At 44.2% G+C, this 23,874-nt stretch overlaps 1 protein-coding gene across 2 annotated transcripts; it reads right to left on the reverse strand.

Annotated features, from left to right (window-relative positions):
• Positions 1 to 7,159: 7,159 nt before the first annotated feature.
• her6 (hairy-related 6) lies at positions 7,160 to 9,321 on the reverse strand. Of its 2 annotated transcripts, none has more exons than XM_047158365.2 (4): positions 8,890 to 9,321; positions 8,613 to 8,708; positions 8,393 to 8,498; positions 7,160 to 8,050 (listed from the first exon to the last, which is right to left on the reverse strand). In XM_047158365.2, the coding sequence occupies exons 1-4, from the start codon at positions 8,995 to 8,997 to the stop codon at positions 7,530 to 7,532; spliced, it is 831 nt and encodes a 276-aa protein (XP_047014321.1). In that variant the 5' UTR covers positions 8,998 to 9,321; the 3' UTR covers positions 7,160 to 7,529. The 2 variants fall into 2 exon arrangements, with proteins under 2 accessions (XP_047014321.1, XP_017336094.1); XM_017480605.3 differs by having other exon boundaries at positions 8,393 to 8,480; positions 8,890 to 9,311.
• Between the last annotated feature and the right edge of the window lie 14,553 nt (positions 9,322 to 23,874).

Below are 23,874 nucleotides of genomic sequence, written 5' to 3' on the forward strand. Positions count from 1 at the left end.
CCCCAGTCTGATCTCACACACCCCCAGTCTGATCTCACACACCCCCAGTCTGATCTCACACACCACCAGTCTGATCTTACAGTCCACCAGTCTGATCTCACACACCCCCAGTCTGATCTTACAGTCCACCAGTCTGATCTCACATACCACAAGTCTGATCTCACACACCCCCAGTCTGATCTCACACACCACCAGTCTGATCTCACACACCAGCAGTCTGATCTCACACACCCCCAGTCTGATCTTACACACCCCCAGTCTGATCACACACACCACCAGTCTGATCTCACACACCCCCAGTCTGATCTTACAGTCCACCAGTCTGATCTCACACACCCCCAGTCTGATCTTACAGTCCACCAGTCTGATCTCACACACCCCCAGTCTGATCTCACACACCACCAGTCTGATCTTACAGTCCACCAGTCTGATCTCACACACCCCCAGTCTGATCTCACACACCCCCAGTCTGATCTCACACACCACCAGTCTGATCTCACACACCACCAGTCTGATCTTACAGTCCACCAGTCTGATCTCACACACCCCCAGTCTGATCTCACACACCCCTAGTCTGATCTTACACTCCACCAATAATAGTCTCACATCACGCCACTGGCTCGAGCTGTGATTCAGGAACAAACACCAAATCGACGCTCAGAGAAGCAGTCCTAAACAGCACCTGTCCTCTCCCCTCAGGTGGTACTCACACATACCACCTGTTCTACTGTTTTTTCTCCGATCCACCTTTATGTTTATATACCGAGTATCGGATCAGTACCATGTCTAGTAAACACTGTCGATTAGAAAATGCAAAGACTCACTAAAATAAACAGCCTGTGTCAGAGTCTCAAAAACGGTACCGTTAGCGTTCCATGTCAGTAAGGTGCGGTACATCTTTTACAATTGCAGTATGGACTTTTCACCTCGAAATGTGGACATACAGTAGTGTACCTGTCAAATGATTGAACATCATTTAGTCTGTAGAGTAAAGCTCCATGCACTTAACATGCCCTTACATGCAAAGAACACTACTGTACCTGCACCTTTCAGCACAATAAAACACAGCAAGGTACAGTGACAAGCGAAAGTACATAGTGTTGCAGCACACTAATGATAAGATGAAATATACTTTATAATCCAAAATGAAATGTATTATTATTATTATTATTATTATTATTATTATTATTATTATTATTATTTAAATGCCATGGATGTTCTCCACCATAGCAGTAGAGTTGTTAATGCAACAACTGACTATAATACATATCGAGTCTTTAAAATGCAAATGTTATGAATATTAAGCAAACTTTTTGCCGTATACAGTACAGTCTGATAAAATAATACTAACGTGTAGGTTTCCTGGTCAGTAGGGTGGCACTATCAAGAGTACACCTTTTGCACCTTTAAAAATGATCTAATGTATGTGAATGGACTTTAATTAGAGCTTTAAAGCTTTAAAGATACATGACATGCATCTTTCCAGGTAAAGGACACACTTCTGGGAGCCAAAATGTCCGGCCCTGTTTACACACGTCCACGCTGGCGTTTCCACCGCGTTTCAGAAACGATCTCCGTCCACGCTACACGACCGAATACGCACGTCACATGACCATTCGTGCACACTGGGCATGCGCATACAGTACAAGTGTAAACAGGAAGTCGGTTGCTAGTCTGAACCGGCGTTCCGTGTAGGGCTTACGCCGCTGGAAATGAGATTCGTTGGCGATCGCTCTAATCGTAGCTCGCCTCTTGCGCATGTAGCAGCTGCAGTGTTATAAAATACAGAATTGATGGCGACGGCGGCTAAGAACGACGACAAAGCCAGAAAAGCTTGCGGTTCAGTCTCCGTGTTGTTGTGTATACGATCGAGGTAGCATAACGGTCATGTGGTAGGGGCTTGACGAATCAGAGAAGGATATGTGATGATCCAGAAGACCCAATCAGGGAATGAATGTGGGCGGAGCCACGCCTTTGTTTTCAAAAGTCTTCGTTTTGGTCCGTTTACACTGAAGCGTGAGCCTGGAGTTTTCAGACTAAAACGGGGTCTTCGGCATTTCTGAAAGTCTCCCGTTTTCGAGGGTGGAAAACGCCGGATGGAGTAGTGTAGGTGACAGGCATAACCGTAGCAACAGTTAGGCGTTTTAGAATGAAAGTGCACTAGTGTAAACAGGGCCTCCGTTTGCTAGCCTCTGATAGCTAGCCTCCGATCGCTAGCCTCCGATCACTAGTCTCCGTTCGCTAGCCTCTGATAGCTAGCCTCCGATCGCTAGTCTCCGATCGCTAGTCTCCGAACACTAGTCTCCGATCGCTAGCCTTCGATCGCTAGTCTCTGAGTGCTAGTCTCCAAGCGCTAGCCTCTGATCGCTAGTCTCCGATCGCTAGCCTCCGATCGCTAGTCTCCGATCGCTAGCCTCCGATCGCTAGCCTCTGATCGCTAGTCTCCGATCGCTAGCCTCCGATCGCTAGTCTCCGATCGCTAGCCTCCGATCGCTAGTCCCCGAGCGCTAGCCTCCGATCGCTAGTTTTCGAACACTAGTCTCTGAACGCTAGTCTCTGAGCGCTAGCCTCCGAATGCTAGTCCCCGATCGCTAGTCTCCGAACGCTAGTCTCCAATCGCTAGTCTCCAAGCGCTAGCCACCGATCGCTAGTCTCTGAACGCTAGTCTCCGATCGCTAGCCTCCGTACGCTAGTCTCTGAACGCTAGTCTCCATGCGCTAGTCTCCGAGCTTTTTTCTAGTTCGACACACTCGCCCTGCGTTTGCGTTAATGCCCCGCGTTAAGTTTTGTGTAAAACCTGACAGTCCGTGTTAGATCAGATCGTCCGATCTGATCGTATACCTTAAAGACTAAAAGACCGCGAATCTGACCGGTTTGTACAAACTAGTTAACACGCCCGTTATCATTACACACTTCCTTACATTTAAACACTGACCTCCCAATCTTAAATCTGTTCAAGCGCGTCCGAGAAATCGAACAGATCCTTTTTTTTTTTAAACTCGTTTTCAGATTCCTAACACTTTCATTTCATCACCGTCTCAGACTTCTGGAGTCGACTTCACGTACTAACAGTACCAAACGTGCACTTTTCATAATACCGTTTAGTGACATTTTATTTCTTTAACACTGTAGCAGAACGTCTCAGTCTGCTCGCTCCTTCCAGGGTCTTTTCAATGCAAGGCTTCCCTCTCACACACACACACACACACACACACACACACACACACACATATGGTTTCTATCTCCTTCATCCTGGAACCATAAAAGGTGTGATGGAAATTTGAAATGAACACACTCAGCCATGAGCCTCTTAGCAGATTGGTAATTGCAAACAACTGGACGGAGACTTCCCCGATTCTCTGGAAAGGACGGCCACAGTGGAACGGCTGACGGCGACGAGCACCTGGTCTCGCTCAAAACGTTCTTTTCGACCATAGTTCTATAACAAAATAGAATTGTTCCTCATACACCATACGCCGAAGCTATAAACGAGTAAGTAGCAAGGAATAGACGTTATAAAATCATGCACGTTCAATTGTTTTTATTGCGTACAAATCCCTAGTTATGGAGTTGCACATCGTCAAGGACACCATACCGGTGAAGAGCCACGGTCGTGTGTAGACGTCCAGCGTCTGCCGCTAGCGACGATCTCCTCGTGCTCCTCGAGTTGTACGTTTCAGATGTTTTCTCACTTGTGTCATAGGACGATGCTGTACTTCCTCCTCTTGATATTTTCACAGAGCACCGTCTGCACTCCGCTTTGCTTTGGTCGTCATTGTTAATCGTTAAAATAGATCCAGATCGCTGTCATTTCATGCTATGTGTTAGCTAGCGCGATGCGTGCGTTAGCATTACATCACATTTGTTTTTAGAGGTCATCGTGACGTGATTTCAGCATGACGTGCCTTCACGTGAATAATACTCTATGGTGTAAATAATCACGTGAAAAGGGTCGTTCCAGCATTAGAGTACCACTGAGGCGCCGACATTCTACAAAAATCCGAACGTTAAAAGGTTGAAGATGCTAACTCGTGTCGCTTTCAACATCATGACAAACACGTTGTTGTTGTTTTTGTTGTTGTTTTTTTTTTTAAATAAATAAAGAAATTCTACGAATTAATATTCTTCGTAGCTATAATCTTGTAGTAACAGAGTTGAGTTGCTGAGCAGAAATGCTTAAATGTGTTATTATTATTACTTGAAATGAGTTAATCAAGAATGCAAATGAATGGTGAACTTAAACGACACGTATGACAACTGGACCATACAAAAACAACAACAACAACAATGATAATAACAATAACAACAACAACAACAACAACAAAAGAAAGTTAACGCTTTAGTTTTATTATTATAAATAAATACAGGGTGTCCCGAAAGTCTCCATACATGGGGGAAATTAACACTTTTTAGCAAAATGTCTTCCAAAATATTTCATATTTAGTTTATATAAATATACGTATATATGCACATACAGTGTCCTCCACTAATATTGGCACCCTTGGTAAATATGAGCAAAGAAGGCTGTGAAAAATTGTCTTTATTATGTAATCTTTTGATCTTTTATTAAAAAAAATCACAAAATACTCTGCTCTCATGGATATATATATATATATATATATATATATATATATATATATATATATATATATATATATATATATAAAACAACTTTGTTAAATATAAGTGTGCAAGTTCATATGAGAAAAATATATTTGAAGTATGTTCCCACTGATATTTTACTTTTTTTTTAGTACACCTGGGTGACTAGGAGCAGGAAATTGTTCAAGCATGACTTCCTGTTTCACCGGGGTATAAATATGAGGTAACACACAGGTCAAATTCCCTTAGTTATTCATAACAATGGGTAAGAGAGAGGAATGTAGCCGTGATGTGCGGCAAAAGGTTGTTGAGCTTCACACAATGGGGCGTGGCTATAAGAAAATAGCACAAGCATTGAAAACGCCCATTTCACCATCGGGGCAATAATTAAGAAGTTCCAGTCGACTGGAAATGTTATGAATCGACCTGGAATTGGACGTGTGTCTGTATCGTCTCAACGCACTGTGAAGAGGACGGTTCGAGTGGATAAACATCTCCAAGGAGATATTTATATATATATACACACACACACTTCCAGTCAAAAGTTTGTGGACACCTGAATGTTGAAACGTTTCTCATGATGGTTAAAAACCTTTTGATCTGAAGGTGTGTGATTAAACGTGTGAAATCGGTGTCGTAGACAAAAATATAATTGTTACAACATATTCGTTTCTTTCATTAGAAAACTCACATTTTATTTACAAAAAAAAAACCCCGTTTTTAAACGGACGACTCGGAGAAAAATATTTTTATAACTATATAACTCCTTTAATACTGTGTAAAAAATCATCTCGGGGAAATTCCTCAAGAAATCGGTCGAGAAAACGCCAAGAACACATTTCTGGAATTTCGAGGAGAAAAGAGCGTCGACTTTGAAGATGCTAGAATATTAAACTATTTTGATATATTTGAGATTTTTTTATCACAACATAATTCCCATAGATCTGTTTGTGTTACTCCAGAGATTTGATGACTTTATTATTATTATTATTATTATTATTATTATTATTATTATTATTATTATAAAATGTGAACAAATAAAATCAAATAAATAATGAGTGTTTCTAACCTTTTGACTGGTGGTCTGTATATATATATATATATATATATATATATATATATATATATATATATATATATATATATATATATATATATATATATATATATATATATATATTCTGTGCATGTATTCTTTGGAAATTGGACATAAAAGGTACTTTTATTGATGAACCATCTATCTACTGGTTTCTTTAAAGAACCCACGAATGGTTCTTCACAGCAGTGCCGCCAGGAACCAGGTTATCATAAGTTCTCTTAAAAAATAAAAGCACCCTTAGTTGGTGCTTTAAGGAACCAAAGTAAGACTCTTAAAAGTGATGCCAGGAGAACCTTTTCCAGGTTATCGGGTTCACTTTAACCTGTTAAAGGATGATACTTTGAAGAACCAACACACTGCTACAATGAAAAACAAAGGACTTCTTTAAACCCCAAAGACCCATATAGCTCAACTCAAGAGCAATGTACATTATAAAATGGCTCTTGACAAGAAGAAGGTTCTTTGCGGAACCCATTGTGTTGTAAAGAACCATGGCAGAACCTGTATTTTTTTTTAAGAGCGCGTGTGAGAAAAGACTCGAAGTCTGAGAAGTGTGTGTCTTCTTCTAAATACGAATGTAAAATGTAAGTTTGTCTCCGACTTTGGGGTGTTTTTCAGCAGTTCGCTGCTAGATGGCGCTGCATGTTCGTGTCATCCAGCCAAAACTGTGAAATAGCACGCCGCCTCTGGATCTGTGTGGTGTTAGACGCAGTGGCATCCTCGGTTGGTTAAATCGGCTCATATTGGTGGCTTGGCTGATTTCCCGTTTCCGGTTCTCTCTCTCTCTGTCTCTATGTGTGTGCGTCTCCTCTTTCCGCTAATTATCCAGCTCTAAATATATACACACAAGTTTTTAAAAAAAAAAAAAAAAAAAAAAAAAAAAACTTTCCTCCCCAAACCAAACCCGCGGTTAATGAGCCATGCTTTGTGGAGATATAGAAAGGACTCTTGGACTTGCTTTTCCAAAGTGCGCACAGAGACGTTTAATTAATTAATTGGAGTTTTAAAGATTATCTTGAAATTAGATGACGTGTTTTGTTGTGCTTATTTGCGCATAGCTATTCCTGCACACGTGGAGTTTTTGTTCTGTGAAGTGAAATGCAGCAGGCGTAATGTAAGTGCTTTTAAATAAATAAATAAATAAATAAATAAATAAATAAATAAATAAATAAGCAAGCTTAAGGTTTAATGCATGTATGCTTTACCTAAACAGACGTGTTCCAGTCTGGCTGAGGTTGTAGAGTTTTTCTACATCTTGTCTCTGCTTGTTGATATTGAATCATCTTTACATCCGCATCTGCTGATGCATCACTAATCCCCCGTATTTATTTGAGTTCTCTGTCTGGGCTTAATGAGTTTCCAGTCATGTGAGATGCGGTTCTGAGTTTGGCAACTCAACCCAAGTTTCCCAGATGCACTTTGGAAAGCGGGGAATATGACATCACGACATAGACAAACTTTTTTTTTTTTTTTTTAAACAAATTTATTAGTCTTCCAAAAAGAAGAATCTCGCACAAAAAAAAAGCATTCCGCATATCTTTGGCATCACCTTTAGAAAAAAAAGATACCGCAAATATAAAAAAATGCACCGAACAGACATTAGCTATATAAGTATAAATCTCGTTTCAATATGAACTTCTCTCCCTTTTGAGCTGTACAAATATAGTGCATAAAAAAATCTCTTCTTAAAACACATTTCCATTAAAAAAAAAAACAACAACAAACAAAACAAAAACTAAACAAAAAAGCGAAACTTTAACAGACGAAACATGTAGCATATGAACAGTGTAAAAGTCTTTCAGAAGTCTTTCTGTCTCTCTGGGTTTTTCTACCAAGGCCTCCAGACAGAGTCTGAAGTGAGCGAGGCCTCGCGCGGAGACGCGGCGGCTGCTGAGAGGGGCGTGGCTGCGCCGCTCGCGTACACCGGGATCACGGGGCCGCCGGGGGTGAACGCGCCGCTGGGGATCAAGAAGGCAAACTGTCCGTCTGTAGCCGGGACGAGCTGGAAGCCGCCGTACACCTTGGAAGCGTCAGACGGCGACGCGCCGGATGGAGGCGCGCTCTTACACGCCGGCACCGAGACGGGCACGGGCACGTGCGTCGCGCCGGGGATCTGCACCACGGGCTGTCCGAAGGTCGGAGGAGGCGGCGCGGGTCCGGCGTGCGCCTGCGCTGTGTAGTTCATCGCGTTCAGCTGGGTCATGCAGTTGGCCAGGTGTCCGAGCAGCCGCGTGCGCACCTCGGCGTTCACGCCCTCGCACGTGGACAGAAAACGCGTCACCTCGTTCATGCACTCGCTGAAGCCCGCGCGGTACTTGCCGAGCACGGTGGGGTCCGCGTTCAGAGCGGCTGCGAGAGGAGAAACCCAGAATCATCATGAGTTTCATCTTAACACAACCATCACAACACTCCTAGCATCCGCTCTTAGCGTAACTTCCAGTCGGTGCGTCATGTGCTACACTGTGCGCTTTACTAGAGTGCACGCGCTTACATCCTGCTCATCATACACGTCTTATTTTTCATTTCCTAAACGCAAAAGTTGGACGTTAAAGCGTGCGCGTGAACACTCATCTGTTCGCGCATCAACCTCAAAACCCTGCACGAACAGTGTGTGTGTGTGCGCGCGCGCGCGTCTGGAGGAGATGCATCACGCTTCATTTTGTAATATTTAGAGTGTTTATTGCAACTCACCGGTCATCTGCGCGCGCTGCATGTTCCTGAGGTGCTTCACGGTCATCTCCAGGATATCCGCCTTCTCCAGCTTGGAGTGTCTGGAGCTCTGTGGGTGAAAACAGCGCTGAAATGATCAGTACAGGGAATATCAATTCCATAAATCCAGTAAACCCGAGTAATGACACGTGATCTCGAGGCTGTATTTAGGTATTTCCGTATTGTGATGTCTGATACTTACGTCTTTTTTCAGAGCGTCCAGGATGAGGGTTTTGAGCTGACCCAAGCTTTCGTTGATCCTGGCTCGTCTCCTTTTCTCCATGATGGGTTTGGATGACTAAAAAAAAATAATAATAATAATAATCATTATAAATAAAGAAATAAATCCAGAGTGTAAAATGCCATTACGTATAAGATCGCTTTGTTGTGGGGTCGGAATGGTTGTAAATACAGTAAATAAACAACTAGATAAGTAGTACAAATGGGGGAAAGATCATAAGTGGGGAATAAAATCCTACCTTTCTGTGCTCGGAGGCTGTCTTGGGTTTGTCCGGGACGGTGTTCATGCTCGCCGGGGTCGCAGCCACCGGGGAAGACGAGTTCTTTTCCATCATATCAGCAGGCATGATTTGTTTTTTTCTGCGTACAATATCCAGGAAAATGTGTAACAAATGATCAACTCTTCAGTCGTCCTTAAAGAAGAAGAAAAACACGCCGGGAGCGTGCGCAGTAAAAGTCCAGCAGTGTGGGAGTGGAGTGGAGTGGAGTGGAGTTATCCCCGCCGCAGCGTTATCCCCGAGTTTTAACGAGTTTCAGTGTCACGCGCGCGCGCTCTTTCTCTCTCTCTCTCTGTGATGGTCGCCGACAGACGCAAGCGATTGACTGTCTGCCCGCGCGCTGCCTCGCTGCCCTTATTTATATCCCGGGCCGCACGCGAACGGCTCGTGTGAAACTTCCCAAACTTTCTTTCCCACACTAACTTTCTACCAATCAGCGCGAGGGACACGCGGCCCGGACGGAGGACGGCTCGTGGTCGGCGCAGCGCCATTGGTTGTTTGGCTCTCGAGCGGGTGGCCAATGGCGCGCGGCCGACCGGGTTTAGGGCACGAACCGGGCCTGCCTTCCGTCATCCCAGTTACACATTAACACTTCAGATCCATGGTGAAAAAAAACAACAACTCACACACTCACGAACAGCGCAATAAACATCCAGAGTCACTGAATCCAACCGCAATAAACATATTGATTTAAATAATGAATGTTGCACGCGGGGTGTTTTGGGGGTTCTTATTAAAATGAAGGGTTTGTTGTTGTTGGTGTTGTTGTTTTAGGAAACATATTTTAGCCCATACAACTTTTAGGATTAGACAATCCTAAGAAAAAATGGGCATATTTTATTTTATTTATATAAAAGGCTCAGATGAAATATTTGGGCATTTCCGGGTTTTTATTAAAATTTTACAACCTAGATTTTTTTTTTTTAATTCTTTAAAAAATCCCAACCGGAACTTGAACTGGTTTATATACGAGCTACACGAGCTAACTATAACTAATTAATATCCGACACATGAGCAGTGAGGGTGACATGAGCGGTTTTAGTTAAAGACTGAGAAACTTTCTTTATGTAAAAAAAAGAGAGAAAGAGAGAGAGAAAGAGAAGGAAAGAAGGTGAAACTTTAATGAATGCGTTTATTTATCTCGTGAGTTTCGAGTCAGACACGTGCAGCAGAGTTGCAGGAGTGAAGAATTATTCCTCCGCCAATCAGTGCAGCAGCGCTTTAAATTGCCCTTCAGTCATAAGTGATTTAGCAGCGCGACTGCTGCGCGAGCTCTGGCATCCTGACATGGGTCGGCGTGCATGCGAGCGCCGCCGTGAATGTGGAGCACGTGCCAGGATGTTTTATGAGCCGCAGTGGTTGAGGTTTGGCCGCCTGGCGGGCTGTGTGTGTGTGTGTGTGTGTGTGTGTGTGTGTGTGTGTGTGTGTGTGTGTGTGTGGAAGAGGAGGAGGAGGAGGGTAGTAGTTGTGTGCGTGTGTGTATGTGTGTGTGCGTGCGTGCGTGTGTGTGTGTGTGTGTGCGTGCGCGCGCGCGCGGCGGCGGTGCTGGTTTACATTAGAGGGAAGGTAAATAGCAGCTGCTGTTCTGAGAGCCTGGGAAAACCACGCCCACCGAGGAGCTCGCGCGCCCTTACCGGGAACGCGAGCCAGCGCGGAGAGAGTTCAGCGGGAGAGCGCGCGCTCACCGCGGCGCTAATATAACCCTACAGTTTCCGAACTGAAGCGTGACTCTAAACTGAGATAACCGGCACCGGGGTGTTTACAATAAACGATTAAGCAGAAGCGAGTCTTATTATTATTATTATTATTATTATTATTATTATTATTATTATCTATGATCATTTAATGTGGAATCCTTTATTCGCGCGCGAGCATTTTACGTGCACCGCTCTCTCCGAAAGAGTGTGTGTTGATCAACCATACGCTTTTGTGTCTTTTAAGTGAGACGACACACACACACACACACACACACGCACGCACCTTTTTTTTTAGCATGCATGAGTCAGATAGATTAAAATTCAGACCATACTGTGTGTGTGTGTGTGTGTGTGTGTGTGTGAAATAGTATAAAATCTTGGTTGTGTTAAAAGTAACACAAAAACGAATTGATCACGAAAACGAAACACACTGTCGTGTTACTTTTAACACACTCCGTGTTGTTTTTTACACTTGTAGTTTGTATGCGCGTGTGTGTGTGTGTGTGTGAGAGAGAGAGAGAGAGAGAGAGAGAGAGAGAGAGAGAGAGATGTCAAAATAAAACTTTCCGGTAAACGCGAACAGAAAAAATAATAATTGTGCACGCGCACTAATAGGGGCTCGCGCTCCTGGCTCATTAACCGTGCTGAAGACTCTGGAGTCGCCGCCGCCGCTAAGATCCGCACGCGCTCAGTGGAGAACTAAGAGGAGAGGAGGGGAGAGGGAGGAAGTGGTGGCGCGCGCTCTCCGTGCAGGCGCGATCTCCAGCCCGCTACCAAACCCCGAGACACGTGGCACGCGCTGCGCCTGCACGTCACGTCACCTAACGTCACGTCACGTCGTGTCATATATATAATCACTTTCCCAGGAAGACACGACGAGCTTTCACTATCCAGACAGTTATGGCGTGCACCATAATCTAGAACCCTTATATGGTCACGGAGCAGAACCAGTTCAGGAAGTTGCACGTGATTGGTCACAGCAGCTGCAAATCGCAGGTTTATATTAATGCGCTCCTTCTAATAAATGAGCGTTTCTATAGTAACAAGGTGGCTTAGTGGTTAGCACTTTTGCCTTGCACCTCCTAGGTTGGGTGTTCGATGCCCGTCTCCACCTTGTGTGCACGGAGTCTGGATGTTCTCCCCGTGCTTCGGGGGTTTCCTCCGGGTACTCCGGTTTCCTCCCCCAGTCCAAAGACATGTTGTAGTCTGATTGGCGTTTCCAAATTGTTCATAGTGTAGGAACGTGTGGGATTGTGCCCTGAGTCCTTAAGGAAAAGCTCCAGGCTCCCCGCGACCCTGTATAGGATAAACAGTACAGAAAACGGACGGACGGACAGACGGATGGATGGATGGATAGTAACAGCTTATAACAGGGACCTCCTCCTTCACCATTATCTTCATCTTTCCTTCCTGGCAACTCGAAACGATGACGAACGCCACGTTGGATCGATGTACAATCCAACGCATTGATGTACAAAGTGCCAATCTGCCTGTTCTCACAGAGGTCCCACTGCCACGTATGGGATTTCAGTACCACATATGAAAATGGACTAAACCGGAATTGAAAATGTCAGCGTCAATTAACAAATAATATTCGAAGAATAAGATCGGATCTGGGCCACGTACTTTTCTTACACGTTCAAAAGTCAGGAATGAGGGGTTTTCAGTTCCTGGTTTCTCTGTAACATGACAGGCTTCATTATTAACTTCAAGAGAGAGCGAGAGAATGCTTTCCATACTATGGCTTCAGGTCGGGTGGTTCGTGTCAGGACGGACACGGATGCTGATTGGATGGAGATGGCGCTCTTGCCTTCATCCTACTTTACATTCAGCCTGGATGACTGTAGAACCATATAAATCCAGGATGGAGATCTTGGAGGACTTTGATTTCTTTCAAATACTTTCCAAACCAAATCACCACAGGAGTGTTATAGAACCTTATAATACCGAGGCCGGGCTATTTAAAGGACTCCGCTCTCCGCACGAGGGACTTTCCCATGCTCGGGCTGCAGGAGCCATGTGGAAGGAGCAGCGGCGCGTCGCCAGATCTCCCTGCCTTTATCTCAACACCTGAACCAAGACTTTTCAAATCAGAGTGGGATTCAGAGACAGTCTGAAGAATGGAGTGAGGATTCATGAAATAAAGCGCTGTAGAGCCATGAAGCTCTTTCACGTCCGAGATATATCTTCTACAGTCTTCTACAGCAGTTGGTGCTAAATAGCATTCATTTTCACACTTACCTCTTTATATCCCCACACCTTTTCTCTCTCTCTCTCTCTCACACACACACACACACACACAGGACAGTCTAACAGATTCCACACACTTTGCGACAGTCATATCTTTATTGACACTTCTGCACGGACCTCCACACTGCAATAATGCAATCAGGGCTCCCGATTGCAGGACTAAAGTACGTGAGAAAGTCAGAGATTGTACGCTCCCAAACAATCAAACCCTCAATCACAGACGTGAACCTCCGCTTAATGTGTAAGCTATTGATGGACGCTGGCCTATTCTGAGCTGCCAGAGAACACGAGTGTGACCGGTATCACGTGAGGGATTGTGGTACGACCGCGTGAGATGACAGTTTTATTGAATATCTGATAGACTGGGTTAGATTTACCACATGCTTAGATGCCTTAGATGCTGAATTCTGATTGGTCAGGAGGAAGGTGTTGATTAGTTTTCTATAACAGAAGCGTCAAATCACAGGTTCTAACACGGTATCATTTCACCTATATAGTAACACCTGGTTCATAAGTCAGACGCTCTTATTATTATTATTATTATTATTATTATTATTATTATTATTATTATTATTGAACATTTATGGAAGGAGTCTCCGATGTCAGTGCTTTGTACGAGTCAGAAGTCAAGTTGTTTTAAGTTGACGTTTTCCCTCATCTTCAGGGCAAGGGAGTTTACATTTTTGCGGTTTCTTGGTAACATGACACGCTGTGTTTTCTTGTGATTCTTATTAAATTCAAAACAAGACAAAAAAAAAAAAGAGACGCAGGTGAGGGAACGACTGTTTAAAGCTGCTAAGTGAGAACTAACTGGCTTCATGGATGTTCCGCAGCTATAAATGTAACAATAAATGGATAAAAAAAAAAAAACTAAAAAAAAAAGGATGCAAATATATTTTTGAATGAATAAAATATTGTCATCGACGGCGTATTGTTGTAGCAGAGAAGGAATAAAACCCTTTGGGACATGCTGTAACGGGAAAATAATCAACACGGGTGTGGGAACTGTAAGTCCTCTTTAGAAATCAAGACGCCGGAAGGGTTCTTTATCTTGCTCACCTGGAGGAACCCTTTAAAGGAACCCCAAAACAGTGTTTTCCTCCAAGATGAACAGTTTTAGGACACTAGGGTTAATTTGTGAATTATACCGAATTAAGGAATCACTTTCATACGGTTCTAGGGTTCAATATAGAACGTTTTAAAGGTTCTCCCAGAGGAACACGCTAAGAACCCTTGTAGATACTCTGCCTTCATTCGACTTCAAGATCATCAAGAGCTCCCATATATATTATGTTTCTTCGCGGTCTCTTCACTTAAGTGAATATATTTGTAACGCTTTTTTGGCGCAAATACAAACTAGCTCTCGATTAGCTAAACGTGGCGGCTTGTTTACGCGTGCGATCGTTTGCGTGGGCATCGACGTCCAATAAATGTATGCGCTCGAGCCAAGTGGGCAGCGGAGAGAAAATAATACGTGCGAGAGCGAGTTACGAGAGCGAGAAAAAAAGCAAGCGAATCAAAGCTTTTGCGAGCAAGCCATCGTTCAAGGAGTGAGAGTTAGAGAGAGAGAGAGAGAGAGAGAGGAAGAGAGAGAGAGAGAGAGAGAGGAAGATGAGCGAGTGGCTTTGGAGGCCCTCCAGGAGTCTTCCCATGGAGCAGACGTTGTGCCGCCTCCCCACGCTGGAGCGGGCTATGGAACACACATCATACACACACACACACACACACACACACAGAGAGAGAGAGATAAATATGACTAGTCCAGCTCATCAAGGGCCTGAGGGGATCAGAGGCAAGGGAGTGCTAAAGCATTGATTCATAGTCGACTTCACACACACACGCGCTCATCACACAAACACAGATCACTCAGGGTCACCAGCAGCCTCGCAGACATTACCGCTCGCTGGATGTTCAGCTCAATAGCGGCAAGGGAGCTTTTCAAAACCTACCGCGTTGGTGATTCAGGCCTTTTCCGGCTCTGGCTGCTTGGGAGGCTGGGGAGAAGTGTGTGCCCTGGAGGAAGAACACTATTGAAGTGCTGCTACGCTCTCTCTCTCTCGCTCTCTCTCGTTCTCTCTCTCTCTCCTGTGGCTTGTTGTGAAACCGGCCCTACCGGGGGCTGTGTGCTCCTGTGGAGGAGGCTGTGGAGACCGGGTCACAGGTCACCCAGGATGTGCATCCGGCTTCCAGACTCGGCTGGTTTGGGTGGTTTGTGAGTTAACAAGCCTGGAGCACTATATCTATCCGAGTAGCCCGACCCTAACAACAACAACAACAACAACAACAGCGTCTTCTTCTTCTTCTTCTTCTTCTTCTTCTCTTCTTTTTATTGCACGGTAAAAGTTCCGTCTGAAATACATTCCATTTCGTATCAAATCAATGGGACCACACTCGGTTACACAGCAAATCCCCGCACGTAGGTGTTTAAATTAACGCCTACGGTGTTCGTGCGTGTCCGGCTAGACTTATATAACCAGTGCAGGATTTAAAAACATTTTTACATCACATCTCTGCTTTCTGGACACGGAACATAGACGTTAAATCATCTCTAGAGCGTGTGAAAGGGAATACGTTCCTGTTTCCGTGAAAGATATCCGATCTCTATTTGACTTACAGGTGCATGAGCGTTTCTATTGCCTCCTTATCAGGAGGTAAAGGCATTGCTTTTGAAGACGTGGATCCGCTACAGTGATCAGCAATGTCTGGAATAATTGTCTCTAATAGGGCTTAGTTTCGTAAACAAACCGAGAACGGCGATCAAGATTAATGGCTATTTTTTTTTCCCCTTCCGTCTCCGTAATAAGTTCCTAAGCTCTTCCATGAAAATTCATGACGAATAAATTCATGACGTCTCTCCAGGTCCCAACAGTTACAAAATGCTTGCACATCTTTACAAATGACTCCATATAACATCCGGCCTGGGACAAAACCTATATTTCTGACCGGTATATTTACATCTAACAGACCTGTTCTGGTCAGCATGGGACCATGGAAAGGCAACACGCCTCTAAGGCCCTGTTTACACGAGTGCGTTTTGGTTTTAAAACGAAAACGGTCCTCGTCCACGCCGGCGGTTCAGAAACGATCTCCGTCCACGCTGCACGACCGAATACGCACGTCACATGACCATCCGTGCACACTGGGCATGCGCATACAGTAAACAGGAAGTCGGTTGCTAGTCCGAACCGGCGTTCCGTGTAGGGCTTACGCCGCTGGAAATGAGATTCGCTGGCGATCGCTCTAATCGTAGCTCGCCTCTTGCGCATGTAGCAGCTGCAGCGTTATAAGATACAGAATTGAACCGCACGACGGCGGCTGAGAACGACGACAAAGCCAGAAAAGCTTGCGGTTCAGTCTCCGTGTCGTTGTGTACACGATCGAGGTAGAGTAACGGTCATGTGGTACGGGTTTGACGAATCAGGGAAGGATACGCGACGATCCAGAATACCCGATCAGGGTGCGATTGTGGGCGGAGCCACACCTTCCTTTTCAAAAGTCCTCGTTTTGATCCGTTTTCAGACTAAAACGGGGACTCCGGCGTTTCCGAAAGTCTCCCGTTTTCGACGGTGGGAGACGCCGGAGTAGTGTAGACGACAGGCGTAACCGTAGCAACAGTTATGCGTTTTAAAAACGAGAACGCGCTAGTGTAAACAGGGCCTAAATAAGTCCGGAATAAAACACCGCGTTGTGCTTTTATAGGCAAATAATCAGCGACGAGGTGCTGATGAAGCGGAGTTAAGTTTTACCTTGGAGTGGATTCGTTTCCAGTAGAGTTTATTTCCTGTTATACAACACCAATTTCCCACTGATTACACTATTTTATTCATTAAAGTTTATAGAAACCGCAAAGTGTAAAGTCCTAAAAGACGTGCTGACACCGGAGACTCCTTCCATGAATGTCAAAAAAAAAAAAAAACTTCACCGTATCAATGAGTGAGCTGTTACTATAGAAACGTATTAGATTAGAACGTGTGCGTTAATATAAACCCGCGATTTCCGGTTTGTTCATTGGGGATCTACGTCTACATCCGGATCTCTGTAAAGCTGCTTCGGGACGATGTCTCACAGCGAATAAAATCAGAGGACGAACACCTTAAAAACGGTGGCTTTAAGCCGTACCAGGAACCTTTAAGTGTTTTCTTTGTGTTCCCTTTTCACCCACCGTCCCAGGATGACCCTGACATTAATCTATTATTCCTTATTCCTTTTCCACTTGGTCTTTTCCATTTTCTAACCAATTATGCATACGTATCTCCGTATTTCTCTCGAGCTCGCTCTCTGCGATGGCTTAAAAATCCTCGCCATTCACATGATCTCCCATGAAGCGCGCCGTTATCTGTAGACTGCCGAGCTGCCAATTTCAATTTTACTCCCCTGTTATCAGACCCCGAAATAAATGCCTCATTTGAAAAGTGGAAATCAAACTGTCTCCACCGAGGCGATGAGTGACGTTGATTGCGAACTAACTATTTAGCACCAGGAAGCACTTCTGTGTGGCTTTTGTTTCTCGCTACCCCCGTTTTTTTTTTGTTTTTTTTTCACTCAAGCTTCATGGCTGTCATATTGCTTTAGCGCTCAGGGAAGGTCAAGCGCTGCTGCCTGAGAGATCTAAAGCATTGGAAGTGATTCAGAGCAACAATGCATCTTGTTCCTCCACCCTGCCAGAGTGCCTGTATGCATCAGTGTACACTGCTTATCCTTTTCATGTTATCTCTAGGCAAAAAAAGTCAATATATATATATATATATATCGGTTAGGGATATAACCACTCTTCAAATTGAACAGATAATGGGGTCGAAACTAATACAAATACAGATACAAATATGAACACGGTGATGGTGGTTTAAACTAAGCCACTAGTTGGTTTTTATTTTGGGAAAACCAAACCAAAGGGATCGATCAAACAGTCCCATGCACATCTTTATTTGAGGCCAATTATGAAATGGTGTGATGTTTCTGAGGTTGAGGTAGGGTTGTAGTCAAGACCACCGTTGTCCAAGTACGAGACCAGGACTAGCCGAGATCGAGTCAAGACTTAAGGGGTCAAGGCCAATTCAAAATGGAGTCCAAATGTAAGCAAGAATAAGTCGAGTTTACTTCAACTAGAAGCACCAGTGATTAGTGGTTAAAGGCTCTGGGTTACTGATCAGAAGGTCATGAGTTCAAGCCCCAGCACTGCCAAGCTACCACTGTTGGGTCCTTGAGCAAGGCCCTTAACCCTCAGTTGTATAAATGAGATAAACGTAAGTCGCTCTGGATAAGGGCGTCGGCCAAAATACCATTAAAAAAAGTGAACTTCTTGTTAAGTTTTGTGCATGTAAAAAGAAACGGCAACACAGACATTATTTTTGACAAACTCTCAGTTGAGTCCAAGACCAAACTGCTAAAGAAAATTCCAAGTAGAAATGCCATTAAAATGTCACATGACTGGACTCGACCGGTCCAATGGTGAGGAATTATCCACCAGAGGCAAAAAATTCACGCATCAGGCTTCTACATTTCAACTCGTTTCCCCAGTGGTTTTCAGCGTTTCCAGTCAAAGCTCGTAGGGGTGATATTTAATTAAAAAGGGGGGAAAACATTGCGGTTTAAGCCACTACTTTTTGGAGCACTAATCAGATACAGAGACACTGCGTTACACCCATGATATCAATGAACAGTTGTTAACCTCTATAGATGTTAACAGTGAACCAGTGCTTCAATAATAGCTTCACCACTTACATTCAACCGAACCAAGACAAAAAACACAAACAAGTTAGACACAGCTTTCTCACACTGCCTCCTGGTCTTTCTCTTACCCAGCTATTATTCCAGAGTTCCCATTCCATCATATGCCTCCTTTCACTGCCTTGTGTGATCCTTTTTTGTGGCACGGGCCATTCACACGCACACAAATACACATACATGACCTCATCGCTGGCACATTCTCTCCTGGTTTCACCTTGCACCTGCCATGCATTCGCTCAATTCGCTATCCCCTCCGGCTATATTAACATCGAATCTGCTCGCTCTCTCTCTCTCTCTCTCTTCCACCCCACCCATTCACAAGCTATTGTTCTGCACCAGCACAGAGTTTGGCTTAGACCTGATCCAGCATCAACTTTCACCCTCAGCACTTGTCACAGAGGCACACAGCCTGCTCTTAACTAATGGCCTAACACCTAATGGTTGGTTTCACTCTGTGGTTTCACTGTTGCCCATCATAGAAAGATCTGAACTGGATAATACTCTGTGTTATTGTTACACTAACAAAGCGCGTATCGGGATGCGACACTCCGTATACAAGAGATGGCGCTGATTAAAAGATACCAAATTTAAATAAGGAAATAAACAGTTGTTAACACCCTGACGTGGATTGTTTATCACTGACAGCTCACCCTGAAGTGTTTTAATCTGATTATAGCATAGCAATTCGTCAATTCAAAGGATTTCTCTGTCGGAGATTTCGCACGCGTTTGGATGCCAGTGAAGGGATTTATATAGTTTTTAAAAATGTTCAGGAAACAATCCGCAAAAAAATCCAATATCGTAGTCCAACAGAGGAAAAAAGTGAGGCGATGGGTAAACAAACCGAACCAAGAAAAGAAAAAAAAAAAAAAAACAAACATAGACGATAAATTGCAATCGTCAGTAGAGCAAAGCTACAGTAGGTGCGAGACTCCTCAATGAACTTTTATTTAAAATTAGTGTGTAAAGATAGTAATCCGTTGACTGTGCTCAGGGATTCGTGTAATATAACAGGTCACACGGTGCAGTTTGTAGATTCGGTTGGTGGGGAATTGTTCAGACGATGCTGTTGGCGTCATGGAATTCTGGGACCTTGGGAATTTATGTTGGGAGAGGATAGAAAAGTTGTGACTCGGCTGTGCTATCTGATGGAGAACACTTACATTATTCCTTATCATCTGATTTATTCATTCGTTCATCTTCAGCAGACTCATTATCCTAGACCGGGTCACTGTGGATCCAAAGTCTATCGTATCCTCATGTAACTTTACGTGAGGCGGGAATACACCGTGGATAAGAGGCGTACGCAAGTCACGCACACATTCACAACTCGTGGCAATTTAGAGGCATCAGATTATCAACTGGCATGTTTTCGGGAGATGAGAGGAAACCGGAGAACCTGGAGCAAACCCACACAAGCACGGGTAGAACGTGTGAACCTTCACACAGACAGTAACCCGAGTTCAGGATCAAACCCAGGAACCCTGAAGCTGTGAGGCGGCGATGATACCGTCCCACCTGGTGCCAGCATGTCCTGGCATGACCTTCTCTCTTCTCATATGAGGTCATCAACTCAAGATTGTCTCGTCCAGGATCAAATGCGACTGATCCTCCTTATCATAGATCTCTTTGATAGGAGTACAGCAGTGCAGATTGTGTCCCAAAGAATTGCAAAGTGTATCCCCTGCCCCCTGCTTTTCATCAGCAAAGTTCAGGTACCTGAGTCTTGAAACATGAAACAATCAGAGATTTGGTTCATCTCCTAAATTGGATTACAGCACCGCTTTAACGACATCTGTCAAGTAAGGTCCTTCTCTGATAAGGAAGGATTCACTATCTGAAAGATCATCAGTCCTCTCCCAATCTTACCCGGATCACACCTTTCCCGTGATAGTGCGATAGACACTTAGGGATTTAGGCTGGTGAGAGTAATTAGGGCAGGCCTGGAAGAAGAAACACTAATCACAAGTCAGGATTGCCCACTGACGATTGCCCACCCTCTTGCTCCCAGTCACGGCTCACCAAATGTGTATTCGCATGCAGCTTGGACCCACTCGGATAGGATTTAGCAACTCAGCGGCCTATTAAATCAAGTAGACAGCAGCGGAAGATTATTGGGCTCGATTTTTCCCACACATCAGCCAATTAGCCCCCTGAGAAAACAGGCAGTACACCTCCATCTGCCAGCTCGACCATATCTAGAGGCGTCCAGGCATCCGTTCCTCCCTCTACCCTCCCACACCCTCCCTCACGTCTTTGCCCAGCGGCCCCACCGCTTCCCTTTTCTTCAACTAAGTAACTATAATTGTCCTGGGAAAGTCAAGGCTGGTCCTCGGGGCTCAAAGCTCGAGCCGCTAATGAACGTTCCAGCCGAGGGATTAGGTGGAGTCTTGGGCAGCCAAAATGAGAGGGGCTGTGACAGGAGAGTGTGTAATCTTCCTGACTAATGTGTGCATGTCTTAGTATTATCACAGTGTGCTATCTAAGACTCTGTTGGCATGTGAAAGTGCAACAGGACATCATGAAACACATTCATCTAAGTGCACAGATACCAATCACGAGGATCTAGCAAGACCTAGCAAGTGCATTATGGGCGGTTGTGCCTCAGGTGGTAGAGCGGGTTATCCACTAATCGTAGGGTTGGCGGTTTGATTCCCGGCCCATGTGACTCCACATGCCGGAGTGTCCTTGGGTAAGACACTGAACCCCAAGTTGCTCCCGATGGCAAGCTAGCGCCTCGTGTGGCAGCTCTGCTACCATTGGTGTGTGAATGGGTGAATGAGAACCAGTGTAAAGCGCTTTATAAGTGTTGACCATTTACCATTTATATTGTGCAACTAGTTGAGCAGACCCGCCCTACGGCATGTGTGGTCCAACATCACTTTCTTCAGTTCCTACCTGCAATTAGTTCCCATTTACAGTCTGACTTATAGCTTACAGCTTGTAGCAGTAGCAGCTCAGTGGTTAAACCACTGAACGACTGTGCAGAAGCTCATGAGTTCAAACCCCAGCACCACCTAGCTGTCACTGAGCAAGGTGCTCAGCTGTATAAATGAGATAAGGGTGTCTGCTAACTGGTGTGAATTTACAGTATAACCACGATTTCCTCTTATCCTGTCATATATGAGCTTTCATTACCTTTTACTTACGAAGAAAAATAAAGCTTGACAGGAAGCAGTAGAGATCACAGGATGACTCTGGTGTGTGTACACAGCTACTACAGTCAGCTTGATTTGCTAACAAAGCTACTATGAAGGAACCTACACAGTTCCAGAATCAGTTTGTGTTTCCAATTAAAGGCAGAAAAAGTGACTGGTATATATATATATATAAAAAAAAAAAAAAAAAGTTTGTTTTAAAAACCTAAGCGACAGACACAAACTGAGTAACCTATCCACTATCCTGCATGTGGCTAACGTATTGCAACTCTGCAAAACATGGAGGCCGGTGGATTCTTGTAGCTTGTTAGCTAAACACATGGAATTAGCACTGTTCAGTATGGAAGGCCACGCCCCCCGATTGCTCTTAGTAAAAGCAAAAGTGTAAAAATAAATAAATAAATAAAAATGTTTAAAACATTGACCATAGTTCCTGATTTCCTGAAGAAACCCTTGAGTTCCTGAAAAGGTTCCTGTAGTGGAAGCACACCTCTAGTCTTTTGATATTAGCATCCTATACCATGCGCAGCCGAAATTACTTTCGATCCTAATTGTTAAGTACGGGATAAATAGGAAGATGATCAACAGTGTGGTGGTGTGATGATCAGGGCTACTGTTGTCATCGTTATAACCCTATATTCATGAGATAACCCTATCCCTAAGCCTATTATTATTATTATTATTATTATTATTATTATTATTATTATTATTAATGAACAACATTCTTGCATTTTAAGCGTGTCTTAGTTTGTGTAGGAAGTTTTCATGCTGGTGTTGGGAATGAGTCAGAACAACCCAGACATCGCTTCTCTCTCTCTCTCTCTCTCTCTCTCTCTCTCTCTCTCTCTCTCTCTCTCTCTCTCTCTCTCTCTCTCTCTCTCTCTCTCTCTCTCTCTCTCTCTCTGTGAGGTATGAAGCAGACCACAGGGAAATGAAATCAGTATCGATGCTATGCAGCGGCAGACACTTGCTCCGAGTGGACGCAGGGTCAGTACCAGATCGACCCTGAGATTGCCCTGCTCTCTGTTTCTTTCTTTGCTGTCCATCCATGACATCCTATCTCACCCTCTTGCCTCCCACACACACACACACACACAAACACACAGAGACACACACACACACACCATTATTCCGCCCCCTTCTTGTTCTCTTCCGCTACGTGCAGGTTCCTTCACTGTAGCCTGCGCTGTGCTACTGGGTAATCTGTCCGTGAGCTGTTTTTGTTTGAAAAAAAATAAATAAAAATCCAGTTCTGATCATCGTGATCATATTAGATGCACTTTGTGTTTCTGCTGTCTGGATGTTCAATTTTAGACCCGTCAGACCTTTTCCGGAGGCTGTGGGGTGTGGACTAGTGATATGGGTATAATTTAATAATCCGGTGCTTATTATATAATCACCTAATCATGAAATCGGCAAAATACTTCCAGAAAAATGCTAAGCGATGTAAAGCCAGTTGAAGCGAACCAATCGAAGGCGGGGGTGCCAATACTTTAATCTCCGCGATAACAGAGGGAATGTCGAGTGCAAACTTTAACATGACATTACAATACAACTACAACAAATTTTCTGTGGCTGAATCCGAAATGTTGTCCGGTCATCATTACGAAAGAGTGTTACACCCCATGTAGGGAGCATTAGGACTGCAATGACCACGTGCAGTTCTACACTCAGGTCTCCTTTAGTGAACAGTGGACTAGTTCAACAAACAGACTTCATATAAACACCATAATGAACTTTCCTTTACTCTCACACTCTCCGTCGTTCCCCAGATGAGGACGGGTTCCCTTCTGAGTCCGGTTCCTCTCAAGGTTTCTTCCTCGTATCATCTCAGGGGGTTTTTCCTCACTACGTCACCACCGTCTCGCCCAATAGGGATAAACTCACACGCTTAAAATCTCCATCCTGTGTTTATATGTTTCTGTAAAGCCGCTTTGAGACAATGTCCGTCGTTAAAAGCGCTACACAGATCAAATTGAATTGAATTGAATTTGGCAGACGAAGACCTTGTACTGTCCTGTAGAAAATCTGTGACAATCGAGGACAATTCTCCGATCAAGTGACGGTATGAAGCTCCGCCCACACATCCTTGCTCGGCTCGGGTTGTACCTGTG

Source organism: Ictalurus punctatus, chromosome 11, assembly GCF_001660625.3.
Source record: "Ictalurus punctatus breed USDA103 chromosome 11, Coco_2.0, whole genome shotgun sequence".
Taxonomy (NCBI): Eukaryota; Metazoa; Chordata; class Actinopteri; order Siluriformes; family Ictaluridae; genus Ictalurus; species Ictalurus punctatus.

Excerpts from the sequence above, each read along its gene's own strand:
- her6 (XM_047158365.2), bottom strand. The coding sequence starts at position 8,997 with ATGCCTGCTGATATGATGGAAAAGAACTCGTCTTCCCCGGTGGCTGCG. Across the intron at positions 8,709-8,889 it reads CAGCCTCCGAGCACAGAAAG|TCATCCAAACCCATCATGGA; the intron begins GTAGGATTTTAT and ends ATTTTTTTTTAG. Across the intron at positions 8,499-8,612 it reads TGGACGCTCTGAAAAAAGAC|CGCTGTTTTCACCCACAGAG; the intron begins GTAAGTATCAGA and ends TGATCATTTCAG.